The sequence below is a fragment of the Syngnathoides biaculeatus genome, chromosome 5 (assembly GCF_019802595.1).
Source record: "Syngnathoides biaculeatus isolate LvHL_M chromosome 5, ASM1980259v1, whole genome shotgun sequence".
In the NCBI taxonomy this organism is placed as follows: Eukaryota; Metazoa; Chordata; class Actinopteri; order Syngnathiformes; family Syngnathidae; genus Syngnathoides; species Syngnathoides biaculeatus.
In genome coordinates this window covers 21,694,023-21,715,710 of record NC_084644.1, presented here as the reverse complement: position 1 = coordinate 21,715,710, position 21,688 = coordinate 21,694,023, and the positions used below count along the sequence as shown (strand labels likewise).

Here is a 21,688-nt window from a genome sequence, read left to right as displayed (position 1 = left end):
ACTACTTCCATAACTATCAGGGGAAGTAAGTAAATCCATATCAATAATATATATATATATATATATATATATATATATATAGTTTAAAAATTATACAAATAACAACTGATGCTACCAAATACAGTTCCTTGCTCTAAAGAGAGCTAAAAACTACATTTTGAAGTTTTCAGTAAGAATATGCAAATTCAAAATTGTTCTCATCATACTGTTTCAGTAAAACCTACTATATTGTTTGTAAGTGCATGCTTTATCTGAGTAAGGTAGAATAAGATAATATCTGAAAATACTCACATGTAGGCTATGATGATGGAAGATAAAATAACTCATTTTTGTGTAAGTCTACAAGATAGTGATAGAGCTGGTTGTTACCCCCACAGAAGAGAACACTTTGGTAACCCACAAAACCTGAAGAAAATACTGTACGTAAATAACTGCCACCTTAAGTGTGGTCTCCACCTCTTTAGCACTCACATGCCATCACGATGCTCACACAATCTTCTCCACACACAATCGGTCAGGTCTCATCTTCCCTATACAACACATTTTACTAAGCAGATATCTATTCCAGTCTTCAGATGTACTCATTACATTCCAATTGTATGGTCTCTCTTTAATGTTCGTTTTTTTTAGCCATTGGAACAAATATCAACCAGCAGTCCTTAACACACACTTGCAGGCTTATTGGTGTGAGGACTCTTAAAAAAGAAACAGGAACCACTTTTAAACAGGTGTTTATTTTTCTCCCACTTATCTTTATGATCAGCCCAAGAGGTAAAAGATTAATGAGACATACTATTGCTATCTTGCTGCAAATGTTTGCACTAGATAACTGATATTGTTACATACTTGGCCATTAAAGCTGATTCTGATATTAAAACTGTTCTCTCACACTGTGCATGCTGTAGGTTATTAAACAAGACACAAATATTTCATTATGATTTCACATATCCTGAGTTACGGTAAACTGTTTACGCTTCTTTTTTTTTTTTTTTTTTAGCTCTTGTGGTTTTCATCGTGGGATATTTGGGAGAGCACCATAAGCACAAGATGAGATTTGAATTAATATAAATGAATTGGGAAAAAAAAATAATTGGCCACTTTGATCATTTCAAGGAAGCCAGCAACCAAATAGCCACGTTTGTTTTTATTTATTTAACTCATCCCATTTGAGTGGCAATTGCATAGACCATAATTTCTCAAAAATAATGCACAGATTTTTCCAAAAATATTTTCAAAAAGTTAAAAGAGTGCATTATATGTAGGTATGAATGAAAAAAAAACCACAATCACATTCCATAGTTGCATACAGGTATATAGAGTGGTTAAAAATAAGGCATACATATACATTTCAATATGATATTTGATGTCTTATGTTACACATTTATATTTATTACGGTAATGTGCGCCCCCAACCTGAACTCTATGACCTCCTCTGGGAGCTTGGATTTTACGATCGTTAGCATAGCATGTTTGTTGCACCAAAGATCAGAAATGACTGCCCATGAGTTTGTTTTAACTTAAATCAAGACAAAAAATATCGACGACAACAGCTGGGTTGTGCAGCTGCTTTTAAAAAAAAATGTGTCATCACTTGTGCCGATGACGCCGCCAACCCGAAAGTAGTGCCGCAGTCCGAAACAATGACAGCTTGCCTCAATGGCTTCAGGTGGGTATAAAAACAACGTGAGCTCAAAGTACGTAATAAGAGCGTCATGGGCACATAAAAAAAAAAGAACGGGAGAGCGCACACAATCTTCTTTTCCTTTCGGCTTGTCCCGTTAGGGCTCGCCATAGCGTGGTCATCTTTTTCCATCTAAGCCTATCTCGTGCATCCTCCTCTCTAACACCCACTGTCCTCATTTACTCCCTCACAACATTCATCAACCTTTTCTTTGGTCTTCCTCTCGCTCTTTTGCCTGGCAGCTCCATCCTCAGCACCCTTCTACCAATATGTCCAAACCATCTAAGTCTGCTCTCTCTAACTTTGTCCCTCTAATGAGCTCATTTCTAATGCTATCCAACCTGCTCACTCTGAGCGAGAACCTCAACATTTTCATTTCTGCTACCTCCGGTTCTGCTTCCTGTTGTTTCTTCAGTGCCATCGTCTCTAATCCGTACATCATGGCCAGCCTCACCACTGTTTTGTAAACTTTGCCCTTTATCCTAGCAGAGACTCTTCTGTCACATAACACACCAGACACCTTCCGCCAGCTGTTCCAACCTGCTTGGACCCGTTTCTTCACTTCCTTACCACACTCACCATTGCTCTGGATTGTTGACCCTAAATATTTGAAGTCGTCCACCCTTTCTATCTTTTCAGTAGCCTCACTCTTCCCCCTCCACATCTCTCATTCACGCACATATATTCTGTTTTACTTCGACTAATCTTCATTCCTCTCCTTTCCAGTGCATGTCTCCATCTTTCTAATTGTTCCTCTGCATGCTCCCTGCTTTCACTGCATATCACAATATCATCTGCGAACATCATGGTCCAAGGGGATCAGTGTAACCTCATCTGTCAGCCTATCCATTACTACTGCAAACAGGAAGGGGCTCAGGGCGGATCCGTGATGCAGTCCCACCTCCACCTCAAATTATTCTGACACACCTACGGCATATCTCACCATTGTTCTGCTGCCCTCATACATGTCCTGTACTATTTTAACATACTTCTCCGCCACACCGAACTTGCGCATGCAGTCCCACCGTTCCTCTCTTGGTACTCTGTCATAGGCTTTCTCTCAGTCTACAAAGACACAATGTAGCTCCTTCTGACCAAGTATCCTCAAGGCAAATAATGCATCTGTGGTACTCTTTATAAGCATGAAACCATACGGATGCTCGCATATACTTACTTCTGACCTGAGTCTCGCCTCCACTACTCTTTCCCATAACTTCATTGTGTGGCTAATCATCTTTATACCTCTGTAGTTTCCACAGTTCTGAACATCGACTTTTTTTTTTCAAAAATGGGAACTAGTACACTTTTCCTTCATTTTTCTGGCATCTTCTCTGTCGCTAGTATTCTATTGAATAAGTTGGTCAAAAACTCCACAGCCACCTCTCCTACTTGCTTCAATACCTCCACTGTTATGTCATCAGGACCAACTGTCTTTCCATTTTTCATCCTGTTCAGTGCCTTTCTAAATTCCCTCTTAATCATTACTGACACCTCCTGGTCATTCACGACTGCCTCTTTCACTAATCATTTTCTCTCATTTTCTTCATTCATTAACATTTCAAAGTACTCTTTCCATCTACTTAGCACACTACTGGCACCAGTCAACATATTTCCATCGCTATCCTTAATCACCTTTACTTGCTGCACATCCTTCCCATCTCTATCCCTCTGACTGGGCGAACCTGTAGAGATCTTTTTCACCCTCTTTTGTATCCATTCTGGTGTCCATGTCATCATACGGCTCTTGTTTAGCCTTCACCACCTCTACCTTTGCCCTACGTCACATCTCAAAGTACTCCTTTTGTCTCTCCTCAGTCCTCTCCGTGTCCCACTTCTTCTTTGCGAATCTCTTTCCTTGAATGATTTCCTGAATTTTTGGGTTCCACTATCAAGTTTCCTTCTCCCCTTTCCTACCCGAAGACACCCCAAGTACTCTCCTGCCTGGCTCTCTGAAAACCTTGGCAGTAGTATTCCAGTCTTCTGGGAGCTCTTCTTGCCCATCTAGAGCCTGTCTCACCTCTTTCCGAAAGGCCACACAACTTTCTTCCTTTCTCAACTTCCACACCTGATTCTCTGCTTTACCTTTGCCAGAGTCATCTTGTACACCACCATCCTATGCTGTCAAGCTACACTCCACCAAACCACTACCTTACAGTCAGTAACCTCCTTCAAATTACATTGTCTGCACAAAATATAATCCATCTACGTGCTTCTACCTCCGCTATTGGAGGTCACTCTATGTACCTGTCGCTTCTGGAAATAAGTGTTCACCACTGCCAATTCCATCCTTTTTACGAAGGACCCTCAAAGTTCCTTTGCTGGATGCCGTACTTACCCATAACTTCTTCATCGCCCCTGTTTCCTTCACCAACATGTCCATTGAAATCTGCACCAATCACAACTCTCTCTGACTGGAATACTCAGGACCACTTCATCTAGTTCCTTCCAAAATTTCTCTTTCAACTCAAGGTCACATCCAACCTGTGGGGCATAATCACTAATCACATTTTACACAATACCCTGAATTTCAAATTTCATCCTCATCACTCGATCTGATACTCTTTTCACCTGCAATAGATTCTTAGCCAGCTCTTAATGTAGAATAACCCCTACTCCATAGTAAAATTATTTAAACCCTGCTCCGAAACTTCTCGCCTGACTCCATTTCCACTTTCTCTCTTGGATGCACAATATATCAACCTTTCTCCTCATCCTCATGTTAACTAACTCCTGAGCTTTTCCTGTCATAGTCCTAACATTCAAAGTCCCTACACACAGCTGTAGGGTTTGTGCATTTCTCTTCTTCTTCTGCCAATCAAGCCACTTTCCTCCTCTTTTTTGCCTTCGACCTATATCATCTAAATTTCTACCTACGCCTTGCAGATTAACAGTGCCGGGGGCGGGCGTATTAAGCCCGTGTCACGACCTATCCATTCTGGAATTCGTTTGATGAACGCTCATATTTGTTTGGCACAGTTTTACGCTGGATGCCCTTCCTGACGCAACCCTCTGCATTTATCCAGGGTTGGGATCGGCCTACAGGTCGCTCAATATCGTGTTCCCTAAAGGCTGCATATATATATATATATATATATATATATATATATATATATATATATGTATGGGATATGTGGATTTAAAGGATATGGGGATGACAGAGATTCACACCAATGGCTCTCACTCCAGTAGTTGCAGGTTGAGTCGTCCTCATGATCGTCGTTGTACAAGTTGTGTTGGTTAAACAAGATTATGGAGTTACTCACGTTTGCTGCTTCTTCAACAATAACGGTTTGATCACAACGTGTCACGTTGTAAGCCAACTAAGCAAAGGAAGTCTGGGGCGAGAGGCAAGTTTGAGTCGGTGTTTCAATTTGTCTAACTTCTCTACTGCTCGTACTCACGGACACCATTGTATATGATACAAAGGTTTTGCCGGTGTTTGTACTAGCGATTGATGTTATCCTCCTCTGTAAGTATTAGATTATTATTAATTATTAGTATTAGACAGTGCCGAAGGCTCACCTAGCTACCTTTTGGTAGGAGGAGGGGTACACTCTGAATGGTATGGCAGTCAACCCCAGGGCACATAGAAACGAACAACCATTTGCACTCATAATTACACCTAAGGACAATTTAAAGGCTCCAATTAATGTATAAATGCAAAATATTATCCAATAGTGATCACGCTGATCAGATTAGTTTAAAGAAAGTTTGATAGATGCAGAAAACACAGCAAACCTACAGTATCCATCCATTTTCTTAGCTGCTTATCTTCACGAGGGTTGCGGTAGTGCTGGAGACTAACCCAGCTGTCAAATGCCAGGAGGCAGGGTATACCTTGAATTGGTTGCCAGCCTATCGCAGGGCACACCGAGACAAACAGCTGCACTCACAATCACACCTAGGTATTTAGAGTGTCCAATCAATGTTGCATGTTTTTGGGACGTGGGAGGAAACCGCAGTGTTTGGAGAAAACCCACGCAAGCATGGGGAAAAAATGCAAACTCCAAACAGGCGGGACCGGGATTGAACACAGGTCCTCAGAACTGTAAGGCCAACACTTTCCAGCTGTGCCACCTTCCCACCTCTGGTGGAAACAATTTACGATAATCATCACCATTTAGCAAATAAATAAATTAATAAATAATTGAGACTGAACAAAATTGACTTCAAACAGGAAAGGTTTCGTCTGATTCATGTCACAGTATGCATGTTATCTGCTATTTATGCTGTGTGCGCCCTGGACTAGGTACAGTATGGTGTGATGCTTGCATTGAGCTATTTGTTTACTGCATGCTAAAAAAAATTAAAAAAAATAAAATAAAGTCATGTTATGATATAAATGTGATCGTTTTTTTTTTACAGATTAAGAAGAATATGCTGTCTGTATGCATTACTACAGTGTTTGTGTGTGACTATTCAATTTTTGAAGATATATCCCTCCCAGGATTAAATGTTAACATAGCTAGTGAGTCTAAAGGGGTTTCCGTTACTGTATATATAAAATATCAGAAAAATATAAAATGATGGTAATTATTTTTGTTGCGTTTTGTTTTATAGTAAACCTCAACTGGAGTCTCAATAAGCATCTTAAAGTATGCTCCAGTTCAGATTACTTGCCCAGCCACACTCTACTCTGCACAAATTCTATGCAGGCTTCAAAGTATGAGCTGTGGGTGATCTTTTTTTTTTTGTTTGTTTTTAGTTTTTTTTTTTGTATCACCAATGAAAGGCATTGATAGCCGAGCAACAGACAGGTTTTCTTTGGAAATTAGCCAACAAACAGATCGGGGCACCACTCATTTGAGTTTTTGATTATTTCACCTGAGCTGAGCGTAGATGCATGTGCTTGCCTACAATGTGTGGGTGGTGACCTCACATGGACAGGTAAAGTATTACACGTGGGCAGTAAATTGCATATATCCATTCCATTTTCCACACAGCTTATCCTCACTAGCATCACGGATGAGCTTGAGCCTCTCCTAGCTGACTCTGGGCGAGAGGCAGCGTAAACCCACAACTGTTCACCGGCCAATTGCAGGGAACATACTTAAATTCACACCTACAGAAAATGTAGGTGTGAATTCTAGAGTCTTCTATTAACTTACCTTGCATGTCTTTGGAATGTGGGAGGAGAAAATCCTTGCAGGCATGTGAGAACATTACAAACTACACAAAGACGAAGCTGGATTTGAACCCAAGTCCTCAGAACTGTGATGGAGATGTGCTTACCAGTCATCCACCATTCCTGAGTTGGCTTTATGAAACTTGTAAATGTAAAGTATTATACAACAAATAAGGTCACTGCTTCATAGATTTAACTAAATACAGGGGATTGATGTAATGTAACCCCCTCGATTTATGAGAGTTTAAAAATACACTATTACATTTTATGATTAATGTAATGAATCAAGAGAATTATGATCCTAAATCAATTGATTGAACCTTGCCTCATGCATGAGCATTCATTCATGTACTAGTTAAACATCTAGCCCGAAAGACTTACATTGCTTTGATAACGCAACACGAGTTTGCATCAGACAAACCTTTCAGTTGGAATCATTAAAACTGTAGCTATTTTCAATGGAATTTGAATGCCTCTACAGGGTTCTTAGACAAAGACACAGACAGCTTTTTAGTGGTAAGCAAACATGACAAAACCGGTTTGGGAAGCACTGTTTTTGGAAAGCTGCCACCTGTAATTTTGCTGTAAAACACTGCTATTGCGTGTTCTGTTGGAATACTCTCACTGTCACACTCTGCAACACAAGAACTATCAAGTCTACTCCCCAGTGTATCAGAATAGGGATATTTCTATCACTTGGTTGTAACATGGCTCACTCTGCAAACCTTAGAGGAAGAAGTAGTTTTCAAGCTGCAACATGAAAATGCAAAGTGTAATCAAGCTCCGCGTGATGCTGTATACAATATCCTACAGACACAATATGACATTCTCACACTGACTGTTAGAAGAGAATTTATCACACCAAAAAAAATTAAACAAATTTTCATTGCAGAAATGATATGTGGCGTATACTCGATCAATTTTTGGGAACTTTAGTGGGAAAAAATAACTGTGTTGCTTTTGGATTGAACTTTTTAAGTTCTCTGTTGACCATCGCAAAGTATTTTGAGTCATTTTACTGCAACTTTAATCTCATTTACTTTTGCTTTTTGTGTTTTTCTCTAGCTCCAAAACCCAATAAGACTCACCTCAAGTAACCTACAACTACCAAGGTGGAGAGAATGCTTCCAAGGCAATGTAGAGGAGATGGCATGAGCCTGGTTGGTCGAACTAGAACAGATAGCTCTGGTGGTGCAGTGACAGGTGGGACCTTACTGAGTGAGGGAGGGGGTCAAACAACAGTGTGATGGTATGGGTGTGGCATTTTTCACCCTGAAATCAACCATCAAATCATTGTTGGTTTAAGCTACATATGTTTTCAGCTGCTTCATGAACATTCTGACACATGGCACACAGGCCAAAGTCCACTTCCAATGTACTCTGAGCAGTAATCACCTAAATCCAGGTTTAGTTGTTATCTCTATTGAACCATTCACGTCTATTTCAGTTGCAGCTGTTGTTTGTGTGTGTTTTTTTTTTTTAATATCTGACACACTACTGAGACTTGTAATAGTGACCATATCATGGGTTGGCCATCTTTATTCCTGTGACATTCTGGAGAACGGAGTTGTATAAAAAGTAACATTAGACTGTTTACCTTACATGACAACACTCCAATAACGTAAGGTATATTATTAAACAATGAAGTGGATAGGTTTATCTGTTTCGCCTAAGAGGCGACACAAACTTGCAGGCCCTAATGTTATCTGCATGATAAAAAAAACAAAAAAGTTCAAGAGACACAATGAGGTGAAGCTTGTTTTAATAACTTGACAAAGGCTCACATTGTTTTTCCATCATTTTGCCTGAAATTTAAATTATACGAGATAATGGACACACTTTTAAAGTTGCTCATCATGCTCTTTTTTCTTGGCAGCAAAAAGAGCTCCTCAAAGAACCAAGGGGTGCACGTTAGGCTGGTGGGCGGCAGCTTTGGCCCAACGCCCTCCATTGACACACCATCAAATGAAATAAAGCAGTAGGGTCGCGAAACTTAACTCAATCGTGTCGAGGACAAGTTTAGATGTGGCATGTAATGTGTGCTGCGGTAGCTGCCAGTTGCTGTTAGTGGACTGTGAACGCGCGTATATGTAGCGTATTACTGTTGTGTTCGTGTTAATATGTGAGGGAGTACCGGGATCACAACACTTCCAACTCCTCTTTGCCAAACAATTCTAACAGCCCACAGCTCAACAAACAGGCAAAACGAAAGAGAGACCAGACACATAGACACCAAAGCAACCTCAATCTGGTCACCTACCAGGTATGATCTTCATCTAAGAGATGATACAGAGGAGAACAGGAAGACGAGAATGAAGAACACGAGAACTCAACAATACTGAGGGGGGATGAACACGATAGGAGAGTCTGCAGTTTGGTTGCTCTGGAATGCCTTGTTTCTCCCTTGTGTTGAATTTTGACAGGCTGCGCCTGCTGCTTGGATCCGTCAGCCTTCTGTGGCCAGGGGAGGAGGGACGACCCAAGCCTGGGGAAAAGGGCAGGGGCGAGGGGCAAAGAGGGCTGGATGTTCAGGCAGTGAGGGTTGGGGCTAACTGGGGGCTATTAATATCTACCACATGTTGAATGATCACATAGTGTCACAGTTAGAAACTGATGGAAGCACTCTGGCGGGACATTGGGCAAATTTGCCCCTGGGGACGCAAACACAATCAGATGCGTCCTCATCACATACTACCAATGATGATAAAAGACATTTAATCCCATTAATACACCATAAAACAACCATCTGAACTACGCTAGCTCTATTTGTGCCGGACAGGCATAGTGTGCCTTTGTGTTGAACAGTTCCAGTGCCAACATTATTGCTAACTCTCTAACTCACTCACAGTTTACAAAGGAAGACAGTTCATCCTTGATGTTTATGGTCCCATATTTTGTCTGGGATCACAGCAATGTACAAACATTCTCTCAATATAGTTTGCTTTCTTAGATGTATAAGATGATGAATTACAGTGTTGTTAACACATCTTGTTTGTCTGGAATGTTGAAAGCAATTCTACCCTGTCGTGGGAGCACAATTGAAACATTTACTTTCGATGATGGGCATTGTAAAAACAGCACCTATATGGAGAAAGCATGCAGAGACTGTGGGAAATGTATTTTATGAGCCTCCCTTTACAAAGAGCTCATCCACATAACATTCATGTTAAAACACATGACTGTAATGTATTTTGAGCGTGTGTCCATTTGGAAATATGTTTCCATCGACACTGTCAAACGGTAAAGAGAGAAGCACGATAGCTTCATCCCAGAGAATAATGAATAACATGGAATCCTTAAGTAAAAGATAACAGTCCCAATACTCCATGCACAAAACTGAATTTGCCTCACAGACACTCTATGATGTTACCCTGGGACATGACTAATGTCATAAGCATTTTGACTGCAGCCACAATTATTTCCACATGTTATTGATCTCTTTTTCCTGGGTTTGGCTGTTAGTGAGTTACTACACAGTAAAAATCCTGGGTCAAACTTGGAACTCAACAGTTGGTTTGCTGTAGTTGGGTCAGAGGTTTGGTCAATTTAAATGAACATTGGATAAATATTAGAGCAAATTATTAACCCATTTGTTGGGTAAGAGATGCCCTGCCAACAATACAATAAAAAAATACATTGATTTCAAAAATGTTAATTGTCATATATCAAATGATAACGTTCCGATATCACAATCATTTTTCTCTAACCAAACATGACCAACAGTTGAAAAACCCATAACCCTTTATGTCTGATTCCAAAAATAGTTCATAAATTTCATGTGTAAATATGATGAGGCGATTATATATTTTTATGGTATAACACTTATAACGCCCCTCTGAGAGAAACTGTAACTACAATGTGGCACGTGACAAAAATTAGCTTGACACCTCTGGATTATAGGTACAAACCCAGTTCCAATGAAGTCCGGACGTTGTGTTAAACAAAAACAGAAAACAATAATTTGCAAATCATGTTCAACCTATATTTAATTGATTACACCATAAAGATAAAATATTCAAAGCTCAAACTGATAAACTTGATTGTTTTTAGAAAATAATCATTAACTTGGAATTTTATGGGTGCAACATGTCGAAGACAAAGAAGAGGAGGAAACCGGATCCAGCGTCAGAAGAAAAAGAGGAATGCACAGAGCCTACAACTGAGTGTAGGGACTTTGAATGTTGGGACTATGACAGGAAAAGCACAGGAGTTGGTTGACATGATGATTAGGAGAAAGGTTGATATTCTGTGCATCCAAGAGAGCAGGTGGAAAGGTAGTAAGGCTAGAAGTTTGGGAGCAGGGTTTAAATTATTCTACCACGGAGTAGATGGGAAGAGAAATGGAGTAGGGGTTATTTTAAAGGAAGAGCTGGGTCAGAATGTCTTGGAGGTGAAAAGAGTATCAGATCGAGTGATGAGACTAAAATTTGAAATTGAGGGTGTTATGTATAATGTGGTTAGCGGCTATGCACCACAGGTAGGATGTGACCTAGAGTTGAAAGAGAAATTTTGGAAGGAACTAGATGAAGTAGTTCTGAGCATCCCAGACAGCGAGAGAGTTGTGATTGGTGCAGATTGTAATGGACATATTGGTAAAGGAAACAGGGGCGATGAAGAAGTGATGGGTAAGTACGGCATCCATGAAAGGAACTTTGAAGGGCAGATGGTGGTGGACTTTGCAAAAAGGATGGAGATGGCTGTAGTGAACACTTATTTCCAGAAGCGGGAGGAACATATAGTGACCTACAAGAGCGGAGGTAGAACCACGCAGGTAGATTATATTTTGTGCAGACGATGTAATCTGAAGGAGGTTATTCACTGTAAAGTAGTGGTAGGGGAGAGTGTAGCTCGACAGCATAGGATGGTAGTATGTAGGATGATTCTGGTGGTGGGTAGGAAGATTAAGAAGACAAAGGTAGAGCAGAGAACCATGTGGTGGAAGCTGAGAAAGGAAGAATGTTGTGCGGCCTTCCGGAAAGAGGTGAGACAGGCTCTCGATGGACAACCGAAGCTCCCGGAAGATTGGACTACAACAGCCAAGGTGATCAGAGAGACAGGCAGGAGAGTACTTGGTGTGTCATCTGGTAGGAAAGGGGAGAAGGAGACTTGGTGGTGGAACCCCAAAATACAGGGAGTCATACAAGGAAAGAGATTAGCGAAGAAGAAGTGGGATACTGAGAGGACTGAGGAGAGGCGAAAGGAGTACATCGAGATGCGACGTAGGGCAAAGGTAGAGGTGGCAAAGGCTAAACAAGAGGCATATGAAGACATGTACACCAGGTTGGACACGAAAGAAGGAGAAAAGGATCTCTACAGGTTGGCCAGACAGAGGGATAGAGATGGGAAGGATGTGCAGCAGGTAAGGGTGATTAAGGATAGAGATGGAAATGTGTTGACTGGTGCCGGTAGTGTACTAAATAGATGGAAAGAATACTTTGAGAAGTTGATGAATGAAGAAAATGAGAGAGAAGGAAGAGTTGAAGAGGCAAGAGTGAAGGACCAGGAAGTGGAAATGATTACTAAGGGGGAAGTCAGAAAGGCACTACAAAGGATGAAAAATGGAAAGGCAGTTGGTCCTGATGACATATCGGTAGAGGTATGGAAGCAATTTGGAGAGATGGCTGTGGAGTTTTTGACCAACTTATTCAACAGAATACTAGCGGGCGAAAAGATGCCTGAAGAATGGAGGAAAAGTGTTCTAGTTCCCATTTTTAAGAACAAAGGGGATGTTCAGAGCTGTGGGAACTATAGAGGAATAAAGTTGATGAGCCACACAATGAAGTTATGGGAAAGAGTAGTGGAGGCTAGACTCAGGACAGAAGTAAGTATCTGCGAGCAACAGTATGGTTTCATGCCTAGAAAGAGTACCACAGATGCATTATTTGCCTTGAGGATGCTCGTGGAAAAGTACAGAGAAGGTCAGAAGGAGCTACATTGTGTCTTTGTGGATCTAGAGAAAGCCTATGACAGAGTACCAAGAGAGGAACTGTGGTACTGCATGCGTAAGTCTGGTGTGGCAGAGAAGTATGTTAAAATAGTACAGGACATGTATGATGGTAGCAGAACAATGGTGAGGTGTGCCTTAGGTGTGACAGAGGAATTTAAGGTGGAGGTGGGACTGCATCAGGGATCAGCTCTGAGCCCCTTCCTATTTGCAGTGGTAATGGATAGGCTGACAGATGAGGTTAGACTGGAATCCCCTTGGACCATGATGTTCGCAGATGATATTGTCATATGCAGTGAAAGCAGGGAGCATGCAGAGGAACAATTGGAAAGATGGAGACATGCACTGGAAAGGAGAGGAATGAAGATTAGCCGAAGTAAAACAGAATATATGTGCGTGAATGAGAAAAGTAGAGGGGGAAGAGTGAGGCTACAGGGAGAAGAGATAGCGAGGGTGGACGACTTCAAATACTTGGGGTCAACAATACAGAGCAATGGAGAGGGTGGTCAGGAAGTGAAGAAACGGGTCCAAGTAGGTTGGAACAGCTGGCGAAAGGTGTCTGGTGTGTTATGTGACAGAAGAGTGTCTGCTAGGATGAAGGGCAAAGTTTACAAAACAGTGGTGAGGCCGGCCATGATGTACGGATTAGAGACAGTGGCACTGAAGAAACAACAGGAATCTGAACTGGAGGTGGCAGAAATGAAGATGTTGAGGTTCTCGCTCGGAGTGACCAGGTTGGATAGGATTAGAAATGAGCTCATTCGAGGGACAGCCAAAGCTGGATGTTTTGGAGACAAGATTCGAGAGAGCAGACTTCGATGGTTTGGACATGTTCAGAGGCGAGAGAGTGAGTATATTGGATGAAGGATGCTGAGGATGGCGCTCCCAGGCAAAAGAGCGAGAGGAAGACCAAAGAGAAGGTTTATGGATGTGGTGAGGGAAGACATGAGGGCAGTTGGGGTTAGAGAGGAAGATGCAGGAGATAGGCTAAGATGGCAAAAGATGACACGCTGTGGCGACCCCTAACGGGACAAGCCGAAAGGAAAAGAAGAAGAAGAAGAAGAACATGTTCCAAAAAAGCTGGGACAGGTAGCAACAAAAGACAGGACAACAGATTGGTAACAGGTGGGTGCTATGATTAGGCATAAAAGGAATTCCCTGAATTGCTCAGTCATTCACAAGTAAAGATGGGGTGAGGTTCACCTCTTTGTAAAGAAGTGAATGAGAAAATAGTCAAACAACTTAAGGACAATATTCCTCAATGTAAAATTGCAAGTAATTTAGGGATTTCATCATCTACGGTCCATAATATCGTTAAAAAGTTCAGAGAACCTGGAGAATCACTGCATGTAAGCAGCAAGTCCAGAAACAAACATTGAATGCCCGTGACCTTCGATTCCTCAAGTGGCACTGCATCAAAAACTGTCTTCAATGTGTAAAGGATATCACCACATGGGCTCAAGAATACTTCAGAAAAACAATGTCATTAAATACAGTTTGGGATTATATCCATAAATGCAATTTAAAACTCTACTGTGCAAAGCAAAATCCAAAAATAATCAACAATACCTAGAAACGCCATTGGTTTCTCTGGGCCCAGGCTTAGATAAGATTGACTGGTGAAAAGTGGGCGGCACAGTGGATCAGCTGGAAAGCATTGGCCTCACAGTTCTGAGGATCCAGGTTCAATCCTGGCCCTCTCTGTGTGGTGCCTGCGTGGGTATTCTCTGGGCTCTCCGGTTTCATCCCACATCCCAAAAACATGCAACATTAATTGGACACTCTAAATTGCCTGTCGGTGTGATTGTCAGTGCAGCTGTTTGTCTCTATGTGGCCTGCAATTTGTCTGGCAACCAGTTCAGGGTGCACCCCGCCTCCTGCCCTTGTGAGGATAAGCGGCTCGGAAAATGGATGGATGGATAGATTATCAATTCTCTCATCTAATCCTAAATTTAAACTATTCGAAATAATTATTGGGCGGCCAAGTGGCGTTGGCCTCACAGTTCTGAGGATCGGGGTACCACTCCCAGGCTCCCCCTGTGTGGAGTTTGCATGTTCTTCCCATGCCTGCATGGCTTTTCTCTGGGCACTCCGGTTCCCTCCCACGTCCCTAATACATGCACGGAGACTCTAAACTTGCCCCTAGGTGTGATTGTGAGTGCAACTGTCTGTCTACATGTGCCCATCGATTGGCTGGCAACCAGTTCAGGGTGTACCCTATCTCCTGCACGTTGACATCTGGGATAGGCTCCAGGACTCCTGCGACACTTGTGAGGATAAGCGGCTCAGAAAATGGATGGATGGAAATAACTATTTTCAAATAGTGTTGGGGTGATTTCAGAACGTCAGTGTGACTTTCAAACACTCACAAATAGAGGGCAAAAGTATTTCCAAGCTACAAATGTACATCAGATGATCTTCAAAGTACAACTGCTTGCATTGTGAGGTTGTCAATTCGGGCTCTTAAATTTGTGAATAGTTTTGTTTTGGCACAGAACCAATACGATGTATTACCACAATGAAAGGCACTGAGCTGCAACATCGTGTAGTTGTTCTTTGAAGCAATTACACAAGTATGGATTGGGCAACAGTTCAGAGTTGAGAACAAGGAGGACCTCAGTGGCATGCCCGTGTTCTGTTCAAGCCCAACTGTCACTCGTTCCCTGTGTGGGCATGGTTAAAACAATTTCAAAGCATGCCTACAATATTAAAATGTGTAATATGCACAGTCCTATTTCAACACTTCACATTCAATGGAAGCTCTCTACTCAGCTACAAACAGAGCATTATACGCTGGCTCCTTAATAATTATAATAATAATAATACATGAATGGCAAATAACACAAAAGTAATTTTTGATAAATAAAAGTAAACAAGCTGAAGTAAAGTATACATGTATGCATCTAGCTCTAAATGTGTCTGCAAGCAGTTGTGTAAGATATATATATATATATATATATATATATATATATATATATATTATATATATATATATATATAAATCGGTATGTAACAAACAAACCACAATTAATTCCAAAATTGAAAAGGGCTTCAAATGACAACCCGTGTATAACACCTACTTGATGTCAGAATAGAAAGGCACAAACAGCCAAGTACCACCTGTCTAAACTTGTTGGCATTTGGTGTCAAACAAAACAGTAGTTGTAAATGGACAGTAGATGTCAGCAGTGGGACATCAAATACTGACAGATGGCAATTGCGCAACAGTGCCTATCTCACATATAGAATAACACTCAACTACTAAAGCCACAACAGCTAAGCATTTTAAAATTATTCCTCAAAGGTAAGCAGTCTTTAAATTGTGTCATTCTGTTAACAGTGAACTGCATGCATTGATACTTCACTATGAGTTATACCATTTTGACTACAGATTGCATCATTCCTGTTAATTAGATCCAGATCTCGTGTCATGTGTTGAAGCAAACAAATACAACAGGAGAGTCATGAGCAAGCTGTTCCCTCACTCTTTGCCTATTACTCACACCCACAACAGACAACGCCCATGTGAAGTACTTCTTACACCCTTAGAGGGCTCCACACTGTCAAGTGAGCTGGAACTATTTCATGCATTTCACTTTTTATTTCCATATAATCTGAGTCACAGTAACACAATGCATACACTGACAATCTTCAAATTTTCTGTTAGCCATAAAAACAGAGAGTTGACCCTTTTCTAGAGTCAAAAAAGAAAGCAATCTTGCAGAGCTCTTATCACATTGCATGCATACCTCCAAGATCCTACACATCACATTGGATAATGGAATGTCATCACACATATTTCACATACAAATCTGGGTGACAGGAGAGCCAAAACACAACCACAATAAACATTACTGCCACAAACATCTTAACAGTGATATTTATTACTACCACTAAAAGGATGAGAATAGCTCCCAAAAGCACCACACCTCCTTTACTTCAATCTGTCCATGGATCACAAGTATCTCTCCAGAGACCCAGCAACGCCAAATCTCAACAAACAGCTCCACCTTGCTGGAGTGACCTCAGGCTTGTATAATTTCATTAGGCAAACATGTGACCTAAGAGATAATGACTTTCACATTAATCACTTGCAGATGAAGGTACAGTATTTTTCTGCAGAATCAGAATTTCCCTCCTAAACTGTAGATATTAATTTAATTTGTTAGGGTAATCACCTGAGGTGCATAGGAACATTATAAGATCCTTTACATACGATCTTATTTTTTGATACCCCCAAAATTTGTAGCTTTAATAATGTCTGGAAGTAAATCACTTCAGTGTGATAGCTGACAGTGGCTAGAAAATACTCCTGCTATGTTCTAACAGCCTTGCCGACAATTTGTCAATAACAGCACAGATAGTTAAACCACATGCATACGTTAATGGATTATTCCCACCATCTATTAATAAAAAGAGGCACTTAAATGGCCTTACATGAAAGAGGTTGTGTTTTGTAATATTCCGTGCTTTAATTTCTTGTAAAACCCAATTCCAAATTAATTGAAAAAATAACACAATTCATTGTCAGTGTCTATGTTCTCAGAGTAATCATTGGCACAAAGTGTTGCTTAAAGTCCACTTCAAATCATTGTGCAAGACAAAATATCATGGGAGAATGATACAGGAAGTAGAGTGAATGATAGACTAACCTTCAATGAAGTTAGGCCATGTCTTCTCCTCTGGCTCCTCCAGTGAGTGGTCCCAGTCTGCCTCGGGTGAGGCTCCATGCACCCTGACACCCGGCGCCCCTGATAGAAGTGCCCTCTCTATGGCAATCTCTTCCAAAACATCCAAGTCCAACTCCTCCTCTTCTTCTACCTCAGGCTGCACAGGTTGTGGACTTGTTTGCTCCCCAGTTGCCTGAGGACTAACAAGCTGCTTCACTTCAACTATCTCTTCAACCACTACAATTTTCCTCTTCATGTTGCCTTCGTCTGTTTCTGGGCTTGCAGAAAAAGAGGAGTCCTCCAGGTGAAGCTTAGCACTTGCAAGTGTTGCAGTGGCAGAGGGTGTGTCCTCCTCCAAGTCCCTCTTCTTCTCTGCCTCTTGCTTTAAGGGTTTAGACACAGAGAGCTTATTTGCTATGCCGCGCTCTACTGCCGGAGTGGCTGAATGTTGTGCAACTATGGGAGGCTCCTCTAGCTTGACAAGGGGGTTGGCCTGTGTCTGAGCTACAGCTGCCTCTGCTGTTACCACTCGCTCTGCTGACTCGAATTCTCTGGCTTTGGGTGCTTCCCTAAGAGTGGAGGATGTTTTTGCTTTCGAAACCTCCTGCTTGATTTTTTTAGCAGAGATCTGTACTGGCTCCACCTCCCCTTTGTCTGCTGGGGCCCGAGAGAGCACATCTGCTGCCTGTCGAGTTTCCTCAGTGCACATTTTTTCAGGAGTCGTTTTTGGAGAAACACTTTGTTTTTTCAGGTCAGAGGTCACAAAAACTGTGACTCCAGGCAAAAGTGTCATTTCAGTGGATAGCTCTGCTTCTTCTTCCAGGTTCATGTTTATGGTCGAAGACACTGCAGTCTCAGACTGGTCTTTACCTTGACCGGTTTTCAAAAGTTGTGATTGTTTTTTGTCAGAATGGTCAAGATCTTGTACTGGTTTTGTCACTGTTTCCAATTTAGCAGATGTCATTTTTTCACATTTCACTGAGTCCTTGTGAGATACAATAGATTTAATTTGTGCAACTACTGGATGAGGCACTGGGGGCACTGCAGCATTCTGGTCAAATGGCGAAGGTGACTCTTCAGAAATAACTTTTGTTTTTCTAGACGTTTTCCTCACTGCTGTCATTGCCATTTGTTTTGAGACATCAATTACTTGTTCCCAATCATGATTTAATTTTTTGTCAGTCATATTTGTTTGTGCAGAAGATGGTCCCTCAGGCATTGTGCTTGTTTCAAGAGTATGGCCATGGTCTTGGGCCTTTTCCTTTATATTTTCATCTTCTTTTTGTGTCTCAGGTTTCCCCTCACTCCTCTTGACTTTCTCTGCCTGAGATTTCTTTTTCTTTCGCTTGGATTTTGAGCTTCCCTCAACCACTTGTTTGTTTTCAATATCTAGTTCAGTGGGCACAGAGGTTTGACTAAGCTCAGGAGAAGTGTCCTTTTCCACCGACATAGAGACAGGTGATGGAGTTTTAAGAGCCTGTTCAGGTAATGTGTCATCTTTCTTGACACCATGACTTTTATTCACATCAGTTTTCTTCTGCTTTGGCTCAGCTTTGTATGACTTTGCCTTTTCAGTAGCAACCATCATTGTTGAAACAGTGGTTGTACCAACTTCAATTAGTGGGGACTCCTGTGGTGGATTCTTGCGCATTTCTTCCTTTTTCTCAATTGCTGCGTGAGTCGCTGGGGTAACTGAGAAAATGACGTTCTGAGTTTCCTTAATTGGAGGGATTTCTTCAGTTTTTGCAGACATCACTGGTTGAGATTTGGTTGTCTCCTGAATGATGGATTCTTTTGATGTTATTTTAGCCATTTTTTTACTGATTTTATGTGTAGATTCAACTTGACTCTTCAAACCAGTATGTTTAACTGATTCCTTTTTTGTCATGACTCCTTTAACCTGTTCTCCCACTGCATCTTTCATGTCAGGTTTCATAACAGAACTATCAGTGTTGGTCAGAAGTTTAGATATTTCCTGAGAAGCTGCTTTAGGTATTTTATTCTTTACTTTATCAGCTGGCATTTCAGTTGTGGCAAGTTCCCCATTAATGTTCACCTTCATCTTTTCCTTGACATTATTCTTGGTGGGTTTGTTTATGGCATGAGTGGCTGTGACAGTTTCTGTAATGAGATTGCTAGTTCCTTGGTCAGAAATCTCTGTTTCAGGAGATGCTGAGCTAGATGACGTGCTGATAAGTGTGTTACAAGCCTCTGCAACTTCAATGTTTCTCTTGTCTGTGCTTGCAGTACGACGAGAAGGTTCACGTTTGATTCCTTGATACGTAGCATCTCTTTTCTCAACAACAGGGGCTATGGTAAGCACTGGGGCTTTTTTGGAGGATCCTGTTTTTAGAGACGGCTTTGACACATCATTTATCAAATGAGTTTTTAAAGTAGAAGACACACTTAATTGTGTCTCCTTTTGAACTTCTATCTCCTGAGATGTTGCCTTTTCATTGCTCACATCAGGCTCCTGATATGAGTGGTCCATTGACACTGATTCACCTCGAAAGCTGCTCCCCTTTGTAAACAATGATTGAGACTGGTAGCCCATTTCTGTTGACCCAACAGGTTCTGCAGAGAGTGGACGGCCCCTGAATCTGGGGGTCCTGTTAGAATAGCTTTCTTTTTCTCTAGGACCCATCATCCGATGGCGGTAGCTTTGACGCTCTGCCACTGCTTCTTGGCTTTCCGCTTCACCCCCACGCCCTGGTTTGGGCACGTAAGATGTAGGACCTTCAACAGATTGGACCATTACAGCTCGTCGAGCCGTGGCTAGAGTGGTGGCTGGTTTCTTAAACCTCTGTAAGGAAGCTGGAACAATCTCAAGGGGCAGGCGGAGGTAGTCACGCAGGTAAACAATACCTTCATTGGTAAGGTACCAGTAGAAATGTCTCCAGGCAAATGTTTCCTTCACAAAGCCTCTGGACTTAAGTGATCCCATTGCACGGATGACTTGTAGGTTACACACTCCTTGTACCTCAGGATGCTTGGTCTGAGGTCTTTTGTCCTTTTTGGCCACCATGACACCATCTCGAAAGAGAACTTCATAGATTGCCCTCAGATCCCGCAGGGGCATAAGCATGCCTGCAACCATTTTGCTTTACAGCCACACTATCTCAACAAGAAAAAAACAGGACTCAAAAGATCACAAGTCTTACTGGGTAGAAAAAAAAACCACTTGCAAAACACGTGCTTCAATTAAATTAGATATACATGAAAGAGAAAAAAAGTTCTTCTTATATGTCCCCTTACTTGCTCACACGTTTTTCCCGTTGATCCTTCAGATTTTGTGAAGAAAAAGAGTAATCCATTCAAATGTCATTCATACTAAATTCAGTTTGTCCATAAAGTGTTGCTTCCTTCTACTGGGATGGCAATGATAGAATGGAAGAGAGAGAGCGCATGTGAGCGTGTGGGTGAGAGAGATGAAGCACACTTCGTCGGGCTCCTCCTACCTTCCCTCTCAATTCCTTATGGAAAAAAATACTCGCACGGAAAAAAGTTCTCAGTCAAGCAAATATAACAGCAGCAATGAGGAAATGAAGAAACGCATTAGTAATAAACTGATTAACGGCGAGAAAGAGCAAAGTCAAATGAATGAAGCAAACACACCAATGAAGTGTGTCAGAGCACACGTACTGTGGCTCTGTGACTTCAACAGAAACGCCTACTTACACACTAAAGTACACACCTCCTGTAATCTCCACACGCACACACACACACACACTCATGTATGCGTACACACACACCTTTAAACTAACACCATGACTAGCTGAAACACGCCCTTTAGTGTGTCACACACACCAGCTCAGTACATGGGCTTTTCTAAACTCAGATACAGTACACGTCAAGAAAGCAAGAAGACCAATTGGCACACATCCATTCTAGCCTGGAGACACTCGTTATTCATGCATGTACGTTATCAAGAGCCACCGATCTCGTTTTACACATTTCAAGATCAGATATCATTCTACATTGAAGTTGTAGGTTTCATATTCCTGAAAAAAGTGAACTATATACCATTGAATTTACAAACCCATTTACAATATGCTAAAGGATCAAACTGTGAGAACTGTTTATATTTCAAATCTGGAATTTTTGTTCTTGCTAATGAAAGATGTTTTTAATATTTATCCGTAGTATATTTTATAGAAGACGTGCAGGCCACGTTCCCAGTTCATTCAAATGATACAAGGCAATGTATCTTAAAGGTTTGTTGCTGGCTAACATTAGAACATCATACTTCAAATAAGCGGATAACTCTT

At 41.4% G+C, this 21,688-nt stretch overlaps 1 protein-coding gene across 8 annotated transcripts in view; it reads right to left on the bottom strand.

Annotated features, from left to right (window-relative positions):
- Positions 1-21,688, bottom strand: part of plecb (plectin b) — a 151,071-nt gene that overhangs the window by 45,177 nt on the left and 84,206 nt on the right. For 3 of the 8 annotated variants that reach the window (XM_061820436.1, XM_061820434.1, XM_061820435.1), the window contains exon 1: positions 17,403-20,617. The exons of the other annotated variants lie outside the window; for them this stretch is intronic. In XM_061820436.1, the coding sequence (XP_061676420.1) occupies positions 17,403-20,517 (3,115 nt within the window). In that variant the 5' untranslated portion in view covers positions 20,518-20,617. Of the gene's footprint in view, positions 1-17,402; positions 20,618-21,688 lie in introns of those variants that run through there. 8 annotated transcript variants of the gene reach the window in all.